Source organism: Sander vitreus, chromosome 6, assembly GCF_031162955.1.
Source record: "Sander vitreus isolate 19-12246 chromosome 6, sanVit1, whole genome shotgun sequence".
Lineage (NCBI taxonomy): Eukaryota > Metazoa > Chordata > Actinopteri > Perciformes > Percidae > Sander > Sander vitreus.
The window spans coordinates 9,584,531-9,605,322 of NC_135860.1; the positions used below are offsets into that span (position 1 = coordinate 9,584,531).

At 41.7% G+C, this 20,792-nt stretch overlaps 1 protein-coding gene across 5 annotated transcripts in view; it reads left to right on the plus strand.

The window, feature by feature from the left end:
- map7d1a (MAP7 domain containing 1a) overlaps nt 1–19,031 on the plus strand; it is a 43,585-nt gene extending 24,554 nt beyond the window's left edge. For 2 of the 5 annotated variants that reach the window (XM_078252410.1, XM_078252407.1), the window contains 14 exons: nt 416–527; nt 3,288–3,392; nt 4,761–4,880; nt 4,985–5,130; nt 6,274–6,404; nt 7,766–7,998; nt 9,112–9,394; nt 10,321–10,501; nt 12,165–12,269; nt 13,798–13,848; nt 13,935–13,995; nt 15,115–15,196; nt 15,566–15,804; nt 18,027–19,031. In XM_078252410.1, the coding sequence (XP_078108536.1) occupies nt 416–527; nt 3,288–3,392; nt 4,761–4,880; nt 4,985–5,130; nt 6,274–6,404; nt 7,766–7,998; nt 9,112–9,394; nt 10,321–10,501; nt 12,165–12,269; nt 13,798–13,848; nt 13,935–13,995; nt 15,115–15,196; nt 15,566–15,804; nt 18,027–18,037 (1,860 nt within the window). In that variant the 3' untranslated portion in view covers nt 18,038–19,031. The remainder of the gene's footprint in view (nt 1–415; nt 528–3,287; nt 3,393–4,760; nt 4,881–4,984; nt 5,131–6,273; nt 6,405–7,765; nt 7,999–9,111; nt 9,395–10,320; nt 10,502–12,164; nt 12,270–13,797; nt 13,849–13,934; nt 13,996–15,114; nt 15,197–15,565; nt 15,805–18,026) is intronic. The other 3 variants (XM_078252411.1, XM_078252412.1, XM_078252408.1) reach the window with 2 other exon arrangements.
- The last annotated feature ends 1,761 nt before the right edge of the window (nt 19,032–20,792 follow it).

A 20,792-nucleotide genomic window follows, 5' to 3' on the forward strand; every position in this document is an offset into this window, starting at 1 on the left:
AGATATCGGATAGCTCCATGCCCCCCATGTACTAAGGCTCAGTCTGTGAATTAGTGGCCACAGTATTGATTCCGACCTGCGGCCCTTTGCTGCATGTCATTGCCCCTCTCTCTCTCTCCCCTTTCACATATTCAGCTGTCCTGTATAATAAGGCCTAAAATGCCCAAAAAATCTATTCAATATGTTTTGGTTTTTTTTCATACTGCACTGATACCCAGAGGTGACATTTTATGACTTCCCTCACTGGAATGAACAGAGTCAGCTGCAGATGCGGGGATTTAGGATTTTGCTAGGACACCTAAGCCAGGCTAGGTGCTTGAATCCAAGCTTTACAGCTGAAGGATGCACCCAGTTCTGCATATTGCCTTTAATGCATTAGACATTCAAATAACTGATACCTGTTTATCCTTTCCAGGAGCGCTATGAGGCAGCCATTCACAGGTCAACCAAGAAGACGTGGGCAGAAATCCGCCAACAAAGATGGTCCTGGGCTGGTGCGCTAAGCCAGAACTCCAGCCAGAAAGAAGGTAAGTACACTGATCTAATCTGGATGCACATCCTCGGAAAATAATAACAGACGGACTTACTTGAATCACTAAAGAATAACAGACTCTTATAGCTAATATGAGGCAGTGCTTGGAAGCTATCTGGAATCAGTGCAACGTAAGACTTTAACTGGCTATAGATTCTGTCTGTCTGAGGTTTTTTTTCATCATTATTGGCTCTTGAGTTTTAGTGCCATTAACCTCTTTTGCCATTAAAGGAAGATTATTTGAGCATCACTCTGCAGTCATGCAGCTCACTGTTTTAGTGAAGATCCTTATTTATGATAATATTTTTTATATATATATATATATATCTATTTATTTATATATATCTATCTATTTATTTATATAAATATATCTATATAATTATTTTAATAGACTTGCCTATGAAATCAAAAGCAGACCTGCCATCACCACTAATGTATCTTTTAAAGATAACTCTTTTTTTTTTTTTTTCAATTAATCATTTAGTCTTTAAAATGTAAAAAGAAAAGTCAGAAAAATTGTCTCTCAATTTCCCAAAGCTGAAGGCGCTGTCTTCAAATTACTTATGTTGTCCAGCCAACAGACCACAACCCCGCAATCTTTCATTTACAACCATATAAAACTGAGAAAAGTAGAAAATTCTCACATTTCTTTTTTCAGTTTTCTCTTTCTAAAGCGTAGCATCCAGAAATGATTACATTATCACCTCGTTCAGGTGAATTATATCACTGAATTGTGTTTTCTCTTTTTCTTTTAAACCCAACAGCAAAGCAGATGGCTTCGTTAGGTGTACTGTGTTTTATGCTCTCTACTGGGGTTGGCATATGATGTTGGCAGGTGCACAGTCAGTCCGATCTGGACAGCACTGGAGGTTTTGATATATTTGAATCTGATGTGCCTTTGCTGCATTCGTCACACTCCTCTTCCCTGACACACTATTTCCTCTGATGTGTTGGCTACAACAGCTCTGTCCTAGCAGGCTGGTTGCCTCTTAAACATTACTTCAGGGTCATTAGCCCTTAATCACGACCAGACTGTATTGATCACACAAAGTCAAAATGTATTCAGCTGCTTTTATTGCGTCAGTTTCAGTGAGCAGGGTTCTATTGACTAGCTTATATTTAATATGTTGTCTAATAATGCAGTGACTGCAGAGGCTAGGTAATCCTGTAGAAATGATGTTTTAACAGTGCAGCTTGATGGACATTCCTGTCCCTTTCTGTCATCCTACCAACTTGTAGCTCTAAATCTTTAGAATCCCAAGTTATAGCTTATGTCATGTAATCGCCTCTGCCATATGCCAGGGGAATTATTGACACACTCCTCTTCTCTCCCATCCTGCCTCCCTCAGCAGCCTGCCGTCTGTCAGATGACGACAGTAAACAAGCCTAAACAGGCTGCAGTGGAATGGCTGAGACTTCAGGATGTTATTTAGTAAAACAATCCAAAAGAGCACACTGTCTCATTGTCTATTTAAATGGAGACTTTAGACTGCTTTAATACTGTACCTCCATTACCGTAGTGCTCTCTGAATCATGCCTGGCGTCATTTGGGAAAAGAGCAGAGTGTTCACTTGATTGCAGTGTATTAAAGGGCTATAGAATTGGGATAGATGCAAGTATTGCACATGGACGGTTGAAGGATTCAATGTTTTGCCCTTTTCTGAAGTGCCAGTTCACGTCATCAACCTTGAGTACATATTTCCCATCAGCCTCTTTCCATCACTTGTTTGGTTGTTATTATAGGGGTGGGTATTGTCAAAACATGTTCAGGTTCCTGAACGTTTTGTGATACCAATTTTTTATAAAATCCATTTTAACAAAAAGAAATTACAACATTACGGTACAAATCTTTATTTTTTTGTTTTATTTTGCAGCTCTTTTACACCTATGTGACGCACGTGTGATACACCTGCAGTCAAGCCTCTCAAAATATAACAACTACGTCTCTGTGCATAAAGTCGAGTTCTTCCTGCATGCCTCTACGGCATGACCAGCATTATTAGATCTTAGTAGAAGCGTGCTTATTGGCTGACTGACACTGATGAGATTTACCCCTTAGGTATTTAAATTTGGTATTGAATGACGAGGCATTTTTCAATACTTGATACTGTGGAGGCAATTCAGTCGGTGTCTTAAAAAGTAATGAAGTTTGGTACCCATCCCTTGTTGCTAAGGTTATTTAGAGGTGTCTTTTCTTGTTCATTGCTTGTGTTGGTAGCTTTTAAAAGGTGGACATAAAAAGGCTACTCCTTTAGTGTTTTGGAATTGTTGTTGCTATGAAGTAGGCATACACTTCTGTTAACTTTTTATATGGAATTTTGAGAAGAATCTTTAAGAGTCACTTCACTCAAATCACAAAAAAGCAAAGTGGTTTTCTCACCTCAATGGAGTTGAATGGAATTTAGAATGGTGCGCTCACAACTGTAGCCTTTGAGACATTCAGCAACATTTAAAAATAATATATGTAATTTTCTGCCAGAGATGCCTGCCTACACACCAAAAAGCAATCTGAAGTGAACATATGGTGTACTGTGTGCGTGTGTATTTACTGTAAAGCAGTGGATGTTAATATATACACAGTCAGCACACTTGGGAGTTGCTCATATTACAAGTATGGTACTGTAGTTCCCTTTACAGTGTGTGGGTGTATGTTTGTAGAGGCATCATTGGAGCGCAACACATGACGCCACAGACGTTCGCCCTCTTCCTCTCAACCATGTGTGAACATCTGTGTGGCGCTCTCTTGGCTTCTTAGGCAGATGCTCTGTGTCAACGGTCAACCTGCCCAAACACGTGGACTCTGTTATAAACAAGCGACTGTCCAAGTCCTCCGCCACGCTCTGGAACTCCCCCAGCAGAAGTAAGGCAACATCTGGAATGCCCCCACCCCCCTCCCGTGTAACTGTGTTCATCACTCTGCCACCGCCAACACCTCCGAACCCGTCCATCATTGTCTATTTTTTTTCAGTTCTTCCCCTTTCTGATTTCAGTCCCTCTCTTGTGCTTGGTGGTTGACAGCTGATCCATTTCCATCTTCCAAAACCACTGGGTTCTTTTTTTGTTACTCTCCCGAATTTGGGTTTGGGTTTTGTTCTGCATGCTCATATTTTAATATGGGTTATGTACAGTGTTCATATATTATTTTGTTGTTGTTTTTTTTACTATCCTTTGGTTGGTTCATTGGGTGGTAATGGTCATTTCATGTCTTTGCACAGTCAAATGGATCCTTTGTGCTCATTTTCAACATACTGGATAAGGGATGTCCTTTTTTTTCAATGTCTTGATTTTGATTGATGTGGAGGAGGTGGGTGATGTTTATGAATGACAAATATCTTTTTGAATCAACTTTGTCTTTCAAATGAACCTTACTTCATTCTTCGGGTGAGTAGAGCTCTTCTTTATAGGTCTATATATGCAATATTTAACCAGGTCATGGTGTACTCATGCAAAGAAGGAGAAACTTCAGGGCTTGAAAAAAGTAAAGTTGGTGAGTGAGTGAGTCAGCTTTTTCCAGGAGATAATGTATTCTGAAAACTCCCCGGAGCAGGTACTATTCCTCTGTGCTGCTAGGGAGGAAATAGATAGGCAAGTACTCTATCCCTCTTGTCGCTCTCTTCTCTACCCAATCACAATTACACACCCTGTCTGTGAACATTCACTGCAACACAACATCATCTTCCTCGTCCTACACTTTAATGCCAGAGTGTTTCTCCCCCAAATAAAGTCTCCACTCTTCTTCGTCTCTGCTTGTATGCTCAAGGCTGTGGTTATAAATAACTGACTCACTGTCTAGACAAGCATTGGGTGGTACTACTGCAGCCTAAGGTTATAGTAGACACATTTACGGAGCTCATTTCTCTTATATAATCTCTTTGGGTGGCGCTAAGGTGTCTTAGTTTTTTTTTTTTTTTTTTGGTATTTAATCAGGACTTTGTAGCTTGACGACATATTGCTACATGAGCTTTAACCTGAATAACGGTTTCTTTTCATTTCCCTTTGGTGACAAATTTTATGCTTTTATTTTATCACTGTCTGGGCAATGACGCAGAACTGCAAATATTGATATCAAATGGGCCTAACTTCCTCTAATACTTCAGATATACCGTGGTTTGGGGATGCTATACTTGCAGCAAAGTTTTGGTTCAACTGAGGACATCAAATAAAGGAATTAGTTTTGTAGTTAATATAAAAAAACATACATTTATCAATCTGTTTTTCCTGCCTGCAGCCCGTAGCCTTGCACTGAGTCCATGGGAGAGCAGTATAGTTGACCGCCTGATGACGCCAACGCTGTCTTTCCTCGCTAGGAGCCGCAGCGCTGCCAGCGTCCTCACCAATGGCAAAGATAGTAAGTTAGATTAACATTAGTTTAATATCTGTCTCATGGTAAATTAAATTACGCTGCTGTATGAATGTTAGCAAGCTTTAATTGTATGTCACTTCTCTCCACAGACTCTCCTCTCTGCCCCCGTTCGGCCTCAGCCAGTCCGCTCACCTTGTGCGCCCACCAGCCCCACCATCGCTGCTCCGACCGCTGGAGAGTGACGTCCAGCACACCCGACATCTCCCAGCGCCACAACAGACGGAGCTCCACACCCGTAAGTACGCCTGTTAGGACCCTAGAAATCAGAGAGTAACCATTGATGTAAAATAGATGAAGGATGGATGGGAGTCGCTTGTTTCAAAATTATCAGTACAATTTGTTAATAATGCAAAACAGAATGTGCAACGCTGCTCCACAGCAGTTGAAGAAGAAAAGAAAAAAACACAGGAAAGCATGCCACGGTCAGGCAGAGGCCGATCTACAAAGAGACTAGACAACAGCCTTAGTAAATGACAAAACCAAAGCACAGGATAAACACCCTCCTTTTTAGGAAAAAGGAGTAAAACCTATCAACATATACTCTGGACAGCACCGTCTGCTGCCAGCCAGCACAACAAAGGAGTGGAGAACCGAAAGTCACGGGGTCTCCTCCCAGCAGTCACCAGTCAACCTGGAAAAGAGAGGGAGGCGCACACACACATACCAGACAAAATACAAATCCCTACGTAACAACGCCTAATTAGCTTTTGTCTTTTTTGACGGTCAAGTGTAGTCACAAGGTGTGTTCGAAACCGTTCCCCTCTCACGGCAATAGTGCACTATATAGTGTGTTCGCCATTTTGTAGTGGTGTTCGAATTCTCATTTCATTCACTATATAGTCCACTGTAAAATACCCACAATGCACAGCTAATTTGAGCGTACATACGATGTACCCTACATTTTACTCACATATACCACAATGCAATGCGGTTTTGTTTTCCCGGAGGAGAAGAAGAAGCAGAAGAACTCATTTGGTCATTCCCTATATAGTTCACTATTTAATAAACACTACTGTATATTGGAAAGAGAGAGTGAGTGAGGGAACGGTTTCGAACACAGCCACAGTCTTTAGAAAGTTACAACAGGGCTGGACTTCATCATGATACGTTTTCCAGAATAAGAGCGTAGCTAAACAGCCATGACATTAATAACAGCTGATTCTGTTTCTACGAGTGGGTTTACCATTCACCTGAACACGAGTGACATTTTTACGATGAGGTTGTTAGATTCTCGTTGAGAAACTATTTCCAAGAGAGCAATGAGAGCACATGTCCCCTGATCAGACTTTCTTCTGTACTTTACGTATAGTGTATCTTGTCTTATTTTGCACATGAAAAGATTGAAATTTAACCTTTTTTTTATCCTTTTGACATATAGATGGATAAAAACAAGAAAGAAAAGAAAGACAAGGAACGGGAGAATGAGAAGGAGAAAAGTGCTCTCACTAAAGAGAAGGTGCTTAAGAAGAGACAGTCTCTCCCCAGCATGAAACACAGACCTGATCCAAGGTAAGAACCTACAATTTCAACATTTGTACTTCCAGATTTTACTCCTTTTTTGTTTTGCTATTATCTTTTTCCTCCTTGTGCGTTTATATGTATTTCCCACCAGCCTGGTTACTGATTTCATTTATCAGACAACTAATTGTCTGTGCCCACTCTCAACAAAGCCTATAGTCCGTTATCACTGCTGATGTGATCCATTTATCCATTATGTTTGTCATTGAATATCTTTGAATTTTGGACTGTGGTTTGTACAAAATTTGGATTCTGGGAAATTATAATAGCATTAACGCTTAACTATGAAAATAATGGGCAGATTATGAAAATAATTGTTAGTTACTGCCTTTAATTGTTAGTTGATGCCTTAAATCATAGAGGTCTAGGTTGAACATTAACAACTGAACACAGTGAATTTATGGGTGTTTGGTGTTTTTTGCCTCCAACGTCGCCTTCCAGGCAGCGCGGCAATGGTTATGGTTAGGGTTAGGGTTAGCTGCCTGGAAGGCGACGTTGGAGGCTTAAAACACCATCGAGCGAATTTATGTGAGACAAGTGTGAAACCTTGTATAAGCTCCGACTGAAAAGGGCACAATAGAAGGTATATTATTTAAAGCTACCAATTCTACTTCAAAAAAATATATAATTACTTGCATATCCAAAGAACCATTTGAATATTCAGGTGCTTAATAATCATGATAGTGCTGTTTTTGATATTTACATAGACATGGTCACTAAAACCGTATCGTAAATGAGGTTAACCTCACATCCCGTTGACCCACCGCTTGTCTGTGGTCAACAGCTGGGGTTAGCCAGAGAGACCATGCTTACGTCTGCATTATAATGACTGAATATTTCATGCACTGTTTGAGCAGACATTGAGTAAAAGATCCACGGACGAGTGGACGTTTCCTCTCGCATCCCCAGGCCACTGAAATAAATGACATCCATGACAGACGGGATGGGATAGGAGAAAGAAAGTTCTTTTGACTCAACAATCAAGGCAATAATCTTGGCAGGGCTGTCAGTCCCATCAATGCCAGAGGCCTAGAGGGAAAAAAAAAACGGTCTTCTTCAGCATAATGGATGTTTCCCCTCTAAATGTTGCATTGCCTGAGTATAGCTGGGATGCTGACCAATAAGGCACTTTAAGGGTGATGATGCAATGTTTGAGTGTTTTGTCTGCTATGAACCTGTTTGCTGTAGTCAGGTTTCTTCAGAACATGTGTCTGGGTTGTAAACAAGCATTTCACCTTAGGTCCAAAAGAATAATGTGTCGAACATAGTGTAAATTCATTAGAAGAGAATAATTGCTAATAAATTTCCCATCAGTCATATATATTTTTCCTCTGTATTTTCCTTTATCACAGTCCTTTATCAAGACAACGGCCGTCATCCCCAGCCACTCCTAAGGGCAGAACTGCCTCCCCCAGCCCTGCTGCCTCCCCTAATCCTCCATCCACACGTGGAAGCCCGTCGACTCCTAAAGGTCGGCCCAAAAGAGCCAGGACCCCTGTCAGGATAGACCACCGCACCTCCTCCCCCATCCCCCTCGAAAGAGTGAAAGTGCCTCATAGGGCCGCAACTCCCGAACAGAGAAAGAGTGAGTACAAAAAATGTTTTGATGGTGATTATTTACTGGACTGGATTGAAAAGCTCAACGGGCACCAGTCAAGGCTCGCTGTTCATACTCAGGAACTAAACCTGCGTTTTGACTAAATTATTTCCTGTACGATAGGGCGTAGTACTATTCCGATCAGTACTTGGTGAAGTGAAACAGTAAAAGTGAAGTTCAATCTGTTCCCATTTGTTTGCACAGTGGCATAATTCATTATCAGCTTTTTTCATAGCAACAGTGACAATAATATTAATTCATATTATACATTTTTTATAGAGCATTCTAAAAATTAATGCTTGACCTTAGGAATAGTAGTTGGACAAAACATTATTTTTCTGGAGCTTTCAACCTCATCTCCCAAGCTTCATCAGTAGATAGAGTTGTCTCAGTTGACATTGCGTGAACTTTGTTGGAATAGTTGCTGGCGAAGACCCTAAAAAGTGGTTGAAAGCTGCTAGTAAGAGTGTGTATAGATTGTTAGTATTATTATAACTGTATACTGCACAATGTGATTAACTGTCCTATTTGTGTTATGATACAGTACATCTGGATTGGGGTAGCTCCCCTCCATGGCTGAGTCATACCATATTTTGATTATTTTTTTTTGTTAAATATCCAAATAGTGCTTCACTGTCTGGCTTAGTCTCTTCCTCTTCCTCTGTTACTGGCCAGAAGAATGGATCTAATGGATGAAGTAAACAAGCCTCTGGATAATCTGTATTTCCCTGAAGAAGCAATAGGCAAAGATTACCATCAGGCTTAATTAGCCATGAAAACAAAAGGAATGTACCGAGTGAGCCACACACAGCTCTATGGTCTGTGTCTTCTCACACACAGCATTAAGAGGCTGCACTAATCAGCCTTAATTATGTAATTACCAAGTTCTTAGGCTGAAGCTACGGCTGTTTACAATTTCCAGTTGCTGGGGACAGAATGTTTCACAGTGCACATGAAGAGAAAAGGCTGCGGCTAAAAGTGTTATTAATAATGATCGATAGGCACCACTTTAAAAGTCATTACTTGCAGGGAAGCATAAATAATCACATCAAGATTTTTGTTAAGTTACACAGCTCAAGATCTGTGTCTTATTGTCACTAGGTTCCCCTGTGGTTTCTTCCATCGTGGTAGCCTCAGCTGCTGCCTCACCTCATGCGTCGAGCACGGCAGTTATAACCACTGCAGCCTCCTCGTCTCCTGAGCCGGTCCATTCGGCTCCTTCTGTTCCTGCGTCATCACCGTCACCCTCTCCATCAGCCAGGCCTATGGCAGGCACCAACGACCAAGGGGAGGCGGTTCGCATCCTGGCGGAGAAACGCCGGCAGGCTCGAGAGCAGAGGGAGAGGGACGAGCAGGAGCGCCGCGAACAGGAGGAGAAGGAGAGGTCAGAGGCGTTTTGATATACACAACGATATACAAACGGTCGGCACAGTGTTGACCTTGCATGAACTAATGCTGAAGTATAGTACACAGTTTGTGCTTTTTCAAAAGTGTGATTTATTTTGATTTTAAAACAATTTGTTGGTGTAGAATATGCTGCTGTAGCTGCTTTTATCCTGCAAAACAAACCTCACTGAGGATATCCTGGGTAGTCCGAGTGTTGCTATGTGAATTATTTCAACTATAATTTTTGGATCTGCATTTGCCCTATCGAATTTGAGCAACCTGAATCTATTTTATTTTATTTTTTTTATTCTGAAACTTCAGAATTCTGAAATTTCTGGATATGAATTTGTGACCATTTGAAAAAAAATTCAAATTCAGCTTTTGAAATTGCAAAAAAAAAAATTATAATAATTTCAAAGATGTGAATTCAGAACAAATACAGATACATGGTTTTCAAAGTTAATTATTTCAGTATTAAGTATTCAGTGGCTGTTCAAATTCAAATACTCTTGTCTCTTATTTGCTTCCATAGACATAAGTAAAACTAAACAGGAAGGCTCCATGCATTAGCACAGCATACATGTATGTCTGAATGAGACTTCACTCAACGCTGGCTGTGATGTGTGGAAGCATTGAGAATTTGATAGCCTGTTGGCTGATTCTAACCACAGCAAGTCACTATTTACAGCTTTGGAATTGATGTGATCTCCTGTTGGCACTCATACTTCCAATTGTTTCCATCCCCTTAAATAGTTTCCTGTTGCTTGTGCTTCAATGTCAAATCAGCAGAGATGGTGTAAACTAAAGAGGAAATGCCCCAATGGAATCATTTACAAATTTCAAATTGTTTACTGCACTCAAAGTGTTTGACACATGGGTTTTGTGTAAAATACTTACCCTCAGCCATATGCTCAAACTCTTTAGGATCCTGAGAGAAGAACGAATAGTGAAGGAGGCAGAGGAGAGGCGCCTTAGGGAGGAGGAGGCCCGTGCCATGGCCGAGGAGCAGCGGAGGAGGGACGAAGCTCAGCGCCTGCAGGACGAGAAGGAGGCTCAGGAGAGAGCCAAAGCTGAGCAGGAGGAAAACCTACGCCTGCAAAAACAGGTATAATGACTGCCAACAGCCCGCACGCAGACAAACCTGGAATGGAAGTTGTTAGTGAGGTTGGGTGCAGTGCAGTGTACAGGTCTGGTTAGTCAGATAACCAGATAGAGCCCATAGTAGTGACAAGGACCATTAAAGTGCCCATGTTATGCTCATTTTCAGGTTCATAATTGTATTTTGAGGTCGTACCAGAATAGGTTTACATGGTTTAATTTTCAAAAAACACCTATTGTTGTTGTACTGCACATTGCCTCAGCTCCTCTTTTCACCCTGTGTGTTGAGCTCTCTGTTTTAGCTACAGAGTGAGGCATCACACTTCTATCCCATCTTTGTTGGGAGTCGCACATGTGTAGTAGCTAGGTAGGGACTACTAGCTAGAAGCTAGCGCTGCTAGCGGTTAGCCACCTCGTTCTCAATGGCAAAACACTGCTACAACACACACAGTTCACCCTAATCTACAAAATAAATTGTATAGAACTACTTACATGTCCCTGTTCTGCAGGTATTCCACGCAAAGTTGGAAGTGCGCCCTCATTTAGAAGAAGTTTCCCGGCTAATCCTGCCTTGTACTGACTGAAGTTGGAGAAACAGCTGATGTGGTATTAGCTAAAGTGGTTAGCACACACCAAATGTTTCGGCCGATGACATGGACTGCCCTGCCGATTTTGACCAGCTCACCCAGAGACTGAAAGCAGGATACATTCAGAAACCAGTATCTCACTCAAAACAGCATGGATGTTTTTTTTTTCAAAGTTTGTATGCGTGTGGAAGCACCAGAGACACAAAATAACACCCCAAATCCCAGAAAAAGTGATATTTTTTTATTTTTTTTTATAAATATGGGCACTTTAAGCACACCTGTGACAGTAATTATTGCCTTTCAAGTAAAGGTCAAGACATGCACTCCTCACATCATTCCCAGGCACTTTGCCCATCACACCACAAACGTATACCCTCTCCTATCTTTGGCAAACAAAGTTTGTGACGTTTTTTCCAATGTTATTGTGTCAGCTCAGCTGTTCTCCTCACTTGACCTTTTTTGATAACCGGCTCGTCCAAAAGCACAATCCAGTATTTTCTCAGAGGGATGTTGTTGTCTTTTCAAAAGGCAAATATTATCCAAACCGGAGAGCCGGTAGCTACAATGAATGCACCCTTTTTACTTTTCAGTTTGTCAAATAACCATTAAGAGCCATATTGATTCTTTCTGTGTTTGTGGATGTTGCCGGGGAGAAGCAGAAGAGAAGGATGCTTGATTAGTAGAAACAGATTTCCAATGGCACAGGAAATGTGGCTATTCATTACAGTATTTGTTTATCCCTTAGACTCTCTCAATGTGGTATCCAGCGCTTACGCTTTGCCACCCCCTTGTGGTCTTTCACAGAAGTAGCCTTGTGGTTAAAAGTGATTCAATCTAATTATGCAAAAGGGTTAAGTATTGTATTTCGCTTTGAATGGTCCTCACGAGGCTGTAAATGTTGAAAATAGATCTTTTTGGCTCAAAGGTAGAGGAAAATATCCCTTTTGTGGTTGTAAACAATAATTCCAGGGAGCAACCACACCCTTGTTACGTAAAAGGCATGCTATTTTGGCAGAGTTTTTTTTCCCACTTCTACCGGAATTAAAACTGTGGTTGGAATTTTCGCCTGTGTGTGTGTTTCAGAAAGAAGAGGCTGAGGCTAAAGCCCGGGAGGAGGCGGAGAAGCAGCGTCTGGAGAGGGAGAAACACTTCCAGAAGGAGGAGCAGGAGAGGCTGGAGAGGAAAAGGGTAGGGCAATACATCTGTCCTCCCATCATTTGTTCTTTTCCGCACATTTCCTAAATAATAAATGTAGACATTTTCCAAAAATCCTTACCTACATTTTTTTTGTGGACAAATTATATTAGGAGAGATTACATTTAAAAGTCCCAGCTCTGCTCTCAACTGCATACATCTCAGAGTAACACAACATTAATTCTGTAGTCAATTTACAACAAGCTCTCCTCCCTCAGTGGAGGTATTATATTCAGGGTGTCTTTTGACATGACAAAAGCAGGCTTGAAAGTTGAGTCCCTGAAACTTAGACGAATGATGTTTTTGGCTTATCCTGGATTGGTTGTCTGCATGCCATGATTTAACCGGGCTTAGACTGTGTGTCGAGCATGAAGCTATATATAAACACTATTAATGGAGACCTTGCTGTGCCAGTCATCTGTGTGTGTAGATTTGTGCAGATCTGTGCACATGTGTGCTGATATGTGTGTGTTCTGTGACCATATAGTCAAAAATGCCACCCACATATCCAGTAAGCTCACGCCTCTGTATGCGGGCTAAGCCTTTCTCTCCCTCTCCATGTGAGAAAGGCTCTTATCGAGGCATGCCAGGTCTGGCTCAGCCAGCCCAAGCCTGGCTCCATCCTGGAATAAGCCCGCAAGAACAGCATGTCCTCTGCTCCAAAGACTCACTGCTTAGTCACACTGTAAAACCCACTGTTCTGACTGACTTCGACCAAAACTGACTGCTCTTGTTATCGCCTCAACAAAGAGGAGTTTGTGATCAGCAAGCAAAGGTGGCTTAAAGTATCCTGAAGGGGCAACACAGCAACATATTGGAGAAATAAGAATCTGTAGTTTTGCAGCCAAACTAAATGCCAAACCATGAGTGTGTGAGCTGTCCAATAAAGAATCTTGGATCCTAAAAATGCTTCACTTTTATGAGTGGCAGCTGCAGTCATGGTGTTGTTGTCCCAGGCCGGCGGTGCCCTCAGATCAAAGTTGTATCTTGCATCAACCTTCTGTGCATATAAATTAGCCACATAGTGGTTTGTATTTTAGCACAGTATAAACTTATCCTCTATCCTACTGTTTACTGTCCGACCTTCCAACGCTGTTGTTCCAGCTGAATACACAAGTGCTGCCTCATCACTATTGACACAGCCCTCCAACTGGAGACATAGGAGTCTCAGTTTGACTCGGTGTATTCCCTTCAAGCATAATGGCCTAGATACAAGAGACAGGAAAATCCGTATTAACATTTAAGAGAAGGAATGAACAGCGGAAACAGGTGAAACCTCTTTCTTTAGCAAAAACAGTCTGACAACAAGGTGTGTGGGCTCAGTCTAGCCGACTAAACCTAACCAAATGTTTAACAATCTCAAATCTTGATTTATTATAAGCACATCTGCCCTGATCCCTTGGTGTCCTCCAGCACGAAATGCATAGAAAATCTACAAGTAAACCACAAAAAAGGGTTATGATATCTGTTATTTTGTTCTATGTGGCATTTTCCTTCTTATTCCTTCCTTTTATTTTCTCAGCGTCTGGACGAGATCATGAAGAGGACGCGCAAGACAGATGGAGGCGACAAGGTACATTTGCTGTTCAGTTTTAACCAAAACAAGCCAAGACTTGCCTTTCCAATATAAATGACTAAAATGATTTCCCATCTTTACAGAAAGAGACAAAATCCTCCCCTCTCACAAACGTCAATGACAAAGAGGCAGAGAGCAGCAAAGGTAAGCAGAACATCAGTCTGAACCTTTTACAAAACCTCCTCAAGCACGGAGGAAAATCATTACCACATTACCAATCGTTACTACAAGCCTTTAATCTTTAATCTGCAGGGTTTGTTTAGGGTAATTGTCTTAACTGATCTCCCATTAATGTGTTATCTGTGAATGGATTTAAAACAAAGTGGATGCTTTGTGGCCAGAATCCACTTAGCAGTGGATTTCCTTCTCTTCCACGCTTCAATTAGCAAATCCACATCAGCTACATAGTAACGTTGAAACAGTGTCTGACTCGTGCTATTGTAGATGAACTCAGTTTACTTATCCCACCTTTAGGCTGATATTTGATGACACATAATTACACCATCTCTCCTCTGGGTCTTGTACCTCTTCCATATGTTAGAATAAACAAAGGCACAGGTATTTGTTGCACTTTGTAATACTTTTACTGCATGTAAATCAGCCTCACATCAGAGCACTTTGTATAAACGGATTATAGGATGAGATCTCTGCCTCATATCCTGCACAGCTGCATTTTGAGAACAATAGGACCCATGTGTGCTTGCTTGTCCAAGTCGTGGGACTGAGGGAGTTAGAAGGGAAGAGTGGGCTCATGTTTAACAGCCTGCAGCAGTTAGACATTTACTTTTGACCCAAGTAATAATATAAAGACACATGATGTTACATAGGCCTTACCATATCCACTCTTCCTACAACTTCTAAATATGGGGAAAAGAAATAATAATTCTTAACACAATTATATTGACAGACCTATAACTTGCACACCCTCCTTGTCTGAGCTTCCACGTCACATACAGTAGATGAGTAAGATGAAGGGAAATCAGTGTGGTTTGGGAGATATGCTGTTTATGGCAAAGTTCCCCAATGCAGGAAGACATTAGCTAGCCACTGATGTGGTTGGAGGCCTGGCAGGCGTGCCGCCATTCTAGTCAGGGGTGGGGAAATCTGTCTCAACCACAGCCATGTTCTGAGTTGGGGAGGGGGAGGGGAGATCTGGCCTACACAGGAAGGACGCACCAGCAGGTCGGATACTGAATGTGTGTGATCATGTTGGTGTGCGTGGTTTACACTGCATAAATGGCTGTTTTACTTTGTTTCCTCTAGCATCTGCTGAATATCAGCCAAAGCCAGAGGTCAACCTGCCCAACAACAAGACAGAAAATGGACAGACCAACCTCAAAGAAAGGTACAGTAAAAGTTTTTTTTGTGGATTTGAAAAAAGATTCTTGTGCTCATGTTGATGCAAGACCACCGTGCACAGTATAAAACTTTTGTGCCAGAAAAAACAACAATCAAGCCTGCAGGATGTTTTCACTGTAGTAAACTTCAACAGACAACACAAGGAGCCACACGGTTCAGGCCCGAAGATCTTAACAATTACTGGGAGAGTTTTGGTTTCTTGAAATGTTTACGCTTTGTATTTGACTGCGCTTCTTGGGGTAGATTTTAAACGACTCCTGTAATTGGACGGCGGTGGAATGACTCATTTGTTGTATGAGTCACTCTGGCCCATCATAACTAAAACCATATTCTGCTTCGTGTCTCCCCTCTCCAGCAGCCCCTCAGCCCAATTGGTCAATGGGGTCCAGCCTACGAGACATGAAAACGGTCTCTCCACTAAAGGAGACACTGCCCACTTTGGAGATATCATCCATCTCGCGAATCACGGCAACACCACCAACGGCGCACGGGACAAGTCTGAGACCAGCATGGCCACCGAGCCGATCCTCGCGTTTGACAGTGACGAGTCATTCATGAAAAAGGCAGGCCCCATGAAGCCTCAGCATGTTGCAGGTACAGAGTTACTGCTTTACAACACACAAGAGCGGCCACAATACAAACCAAACATGACGTCAAAGACGTTAGACCTTAAGTCACATCAAATTAACAATGACAATATAAAGGGAGTAGAAGAAAGGAAGGATGAACTATAAAAAGCCAAAGTCATACTAGCTCGGCTACTCTGAGGTGTGAGGTTACCACTTGTATTAATGTCTGACAGGAGTCAACGCTCATGTCTGTACATTAACATGAAGCTATGGTTAGCAGGTTATTAGCCTAGCTTAGCATAAAGACTGGAAGCAGGGGAAAACAGCTAGACAACCACCACTAATAAAGCTCACTTATTGATACCTTGTGTCTTGTTTTGTTTAATACATACCACAACAGAAGTGTGAAAATGACAAGTTGTGGGTTTACGGGGAGTTACGTGCTCTCGAAACTATTTTTTCAGGAAGTCACTGCATTCCAAGAGAAATAGTTAATTAGTAGAATTTATAGGTGCTGGTCGGTGGATTTATTTTTACCTCTGAGTAGAGCCGGGCAAGCTGTTTCCATTGTGGATGCTAAGCTAAGTGTGTGCTGGCTGTAGCTTTATATTTGAGAATGGTATCGATCTTCTGACCTTACTTTCAGCAAAAAGGCTAATTTTCCAAAATGAAAAGTACTTAAAAACAGCTATTATCTCAAATTTGATTCTAAAACTCTGAAGTGCAGAGAGGCAACAATAGATGTAATATGCCTTTGTCTCTTGTTGTTTGTTAAGTCTAGCGGCAGTGTTTTACATGAACTAGAGGAACATAAAGGTATTACTTTTTCAAGGTTGGCATAGCTTAGAAAGGGCCTAATTTTTGCTATAGTCCAAGGTTTAAGAAAACATGAATAGGCTTTAGTGATCCACAAAACCGATTTTAAAAATTAAAGATTCCCACAAAGACCCAATTATAGACAGAATCCTGAATATTAATAGCCAAACAGTCACATTTCAACTTGATGGATTAGGTTAAGCCAAGAGCGCCAATGTACTTGTTCGATTTGTTTTCTCGTCTGTTCCTAATAAAAAAAGAAGCAGCAGGCAGAGCCGTGGCTCAATAGTAACAAGCTTGTGTGCCTATTTGCTGAGCCGATTTTACACTTGGCCAGGTTCACATTACCCAAAAAAAGACTGCGGTGCTAGGCACCATAGTTAGTGTTGTTGTCCTTGGCACGAAGCGACCACGAACCTGAACTTGTACTTCATCTAATGTGCAGGTCATCTCCCCAGTGAGAGTGAGTACCCCCTGAGGAGAGGATGGTGTGGCGTGGAGATGAGATATGGACGAAATAGTGTAGGGAAGGGTGAAGAGAAACGGGGTATCTTTATACTGATGACAGCTTTTACTCAGCAGCCCCACTAACTTGGGCCTGCACCCAGTGAGGAATTCCTAGAAGCTGAGGCGATGAGGAGACCCTATCCACAAGTGCCTCACTGCTAGGGGTTAGAAACAGGACACCGAAGCAATTTAGCAGCATATCACTCCTCAACTCAACCCCCTCCCAGTGGCAACGTCAGCAGCACCCTACTCTCCCCTTCCTGTTAGTTCCTAACCTTCACCTGTTAGCCTGAAGACAAGCCAGCAGTCAGAAATGCTACGTGTAGCAAATAGGATGATTCCCTTTGGAAGCTCTCTGACTTCTTTCCTGAAATCACATGAATACTTCCTCCATCTTACTACGTATCGTGCCTTTAACTCAGACATTCTCTCTTCTAATTTTCACGCTTGTAAATCTGGATACTTGAGACACCTTTGACCTGGCAGGACATTTATGATGAGGGTTTATTGATATGCGAAACTGATTGAATATCATTTCATAGGTCGTTAATTTATTTTGAGGCATGCTTCCGGGGTTAATTTGAATGTTAGTACTTGTTGAATAGTGTGGCCCTTCTTGGCCTCACATGTGGTGTTGTCAGTCAAATAATTCAATGTTACATAATGGCTGCAATCGACTAGAAAATGACTTTCACTTGAGGCCTTTCCATTACCCCCCATATAAACAAGACAGTAAATGTTATTGGGTTCATGCCTTCTGCAACATGTTCAGCATCCTTTTGCATTTAGTATTGTCACCAGGTCAGAGGTTTACACACCGTGTCATTACTCATATCAAAGAGAGAGTCTCTGTTTTATCTGTTAGCATGTGTTGATTTATCCTCAATGGCTGCTGACCCTTTTCTCTCTGCCCTTTCCTCACAGAGGTCCTGTGACATGTTCCAGTGTTGAAGTGCTCGTCGCCTTAGGCCACTGACTTTTCCTCCGCCCTGCCAACGCTCACGTGGGGAGCCCTGTGCCCTGTGCCAACCTTTTTTCTAAGCCCCTAAAGGCAAACTACCTAAACGCATACTTCTTTCTGAAGACGAAGCGGGCCACGGAAGATGACGACCAAGCATCAGGACGCAAAAGACAAAACGGGATGAAAGGTGTTGCTGCATGCAACACCGGTGCATCAGTGTTAACATTTGTTAAAGATCTTTGCGGCACCGATTCCACGCACCTGTATACAGCGTCATCCTATGTACATTACAGTACAGCTGAGTAATTATTACAATAAGCTGAAGTGTTTGTTGTTTTGTTCTTTAGTTATTTAACTGAAAGACAAATATAAGACTGGGTACATTATTGTGAATAATGTAAATTAACTTTGTGTGACGGACAAAGGAGGGATGGGTCTATGGATTAAACCTTGTATAAAAGGAAGTCGTTGTATGCTACTCTGCTCCGAGTAGACCCTCTAAGTGAAACCCAGGTATTATACATCCTGGCCTGTATAAAGCTACCTGTAACAATTTTTGTAAAGTTAAACTGAGAAATCTGGAAAGAGATTTGAAATGCAAGTTCACATGCAACAGCGTGTTACTGTGTGTAATACTGTGTGTAATACTGTCTGTTCAAAACTTCAGCTATGATTGATTGTACGCAGAACTGGATGTAAAAGTGAGTGTGCAACCTCTACGATCAAAAAAACAGAAATCATTTATGGTCAAATCCCTTTTTACTGGGATTTACTCCACTATTAAACCGTTAAAGCTGTTGTGGTTTTTCTCATGTGCAAGCATGACAGTTTTCCCTCATTTGCATTGCGATTCCATGGACTCGTATGTATCTGAAATGCTGGTGTGTGTATCTGCTATAATTATTTTGATGTGCGTAACAAGGTCAGTGGGAGCATCTTAAGTCTTATTAAAGACCAGCTGTCCAGTCTGCTGTCTTTTCATCTTTTTGTCTTGAATAATGGTGCACAGATGACTTGAGAGATTTTATTGGGGGAAGAGAGAAAATGACACAGATGTTCTGAATTCAGTGTTCAATCTTAATGTTAAACATCTGGTTCATTCATTTTAAAACATGGGGTTTTGATCATCATTTGTCATTAATTTCACAGTGTTGAAGTGTTTTGTACAATAGTGCGACTTGTTTACTCCTGAGGTACTTTCGAGAGGAAATACCTGCTCCCACTGAATGTCGCGAAGGACGTGAGTTCACACTAACCACAGGAAAACCGATTTAGAGATGGTACCAGAGGGCCTTACAGTTGATGTACAAGGCATCTGAGTTGGCTCAGCTGTCCATTTCAGTTTGGGTCTCCTTTTACAAAATCCCTACAGGGGGTACATGCCACTCTATCTGCTGCCGCCTTTCACTATACACTGGTGGACAGCAGCATACCTGGCACACTGTTTCAAGCCTTCTAGGCAGCTGAAGTGCATTACAAACATGATTTATGTCATGCCACACTGATCATCATGTAGAACTTATGTGATTTAAATGACTTATAGCCGCTTGTGAAATGTAATTGTAGCGGAGCCCAGTTGAACGAGGGACCACAGTTTGTCAACTTGTTCCTGTGACGCACAGACGGCCTCTTAACTCCCAGTGGGATACATACGATTTGATCACCATGCAGTGGAGCTCTAAGCAATGCATGCAAACTCTATTTGAACGAAATGTTTTCACCAAAATGAAGCAAAAGCCCAAGGACTGAAAACCAAGGAAAAGGCTTCATCATCAGATTCATCATTGAGCAGACAACATGCATGAGAGGAATATTTAAAGTAAGTGAAAACTGTGTTTTTTAACATAATGAAAAATGGCAGTTTTCATTGAAAACAGTGTTATTCTTACAATGCTATAATGCCTACAGATGATCCCTTAATCAGCCAAATGCTGGCAAACTCAAGCTTTTACTGAAGCACCAAACATTTTAGATTTTCCCCTTACGACTGCATTGTTGCTTTTTCCCCCTTTTAACGTGAAATAATGGGGCACTATTATGACCAGAATATTTACAAGGACGTCACCTCACATAGCTCACAGTTTGAATCTGCAACAGCCAGTTGGCTTCCCAAGCTTCCTTGAAAAAAATGTAAACCCCTGCTGACACATAAGTGCAAGTTTCAACATGTTCTCACTGGTTCAGTACTTTGCTATTACAGTTGTCCTGATGCTGTTAAAAGCTGTATTCATTAACCCCACCAGAGGGTGCAGCACTGCAGCATGGAGGTGCTAGACAACATATTACATTTCTCTGGATTCATGCCTACTCTTAAGTTTGATACAACAGTGTGCTCACATGCAATTCTAAATGCCTACATAATAAAACTGCAAAGGTCTATTAAACATTCATAATCTCTCTGTAGTTTTGGACGCAGTCGATCTGCTAGTCAAGCCCTGGTAATGTGTAGTACTTCTCAGAGGGGACTTGGGGATTAGTGGGCACTATTTTTAGGGAGGTGTCAGTGAGGCAGTGCACAGTTACAGGCTGAGTAGTTTCAAGTCTCTGAAGAAATTCACACAGAATGAGGATTGGAAAAAAAAATAGTTTACAATTTGTGGATGGTAAGGCTCATCCAAAAGCCACTTCTGGTCAATGAATAACGGTGCTTTCTGCCAGTTAAGGTTAGTGGTGGTGAGTAGTCTGGCTAGCTGGCATGGCAGTGCCCTCCCCTCAACCCCTGTGTTCAT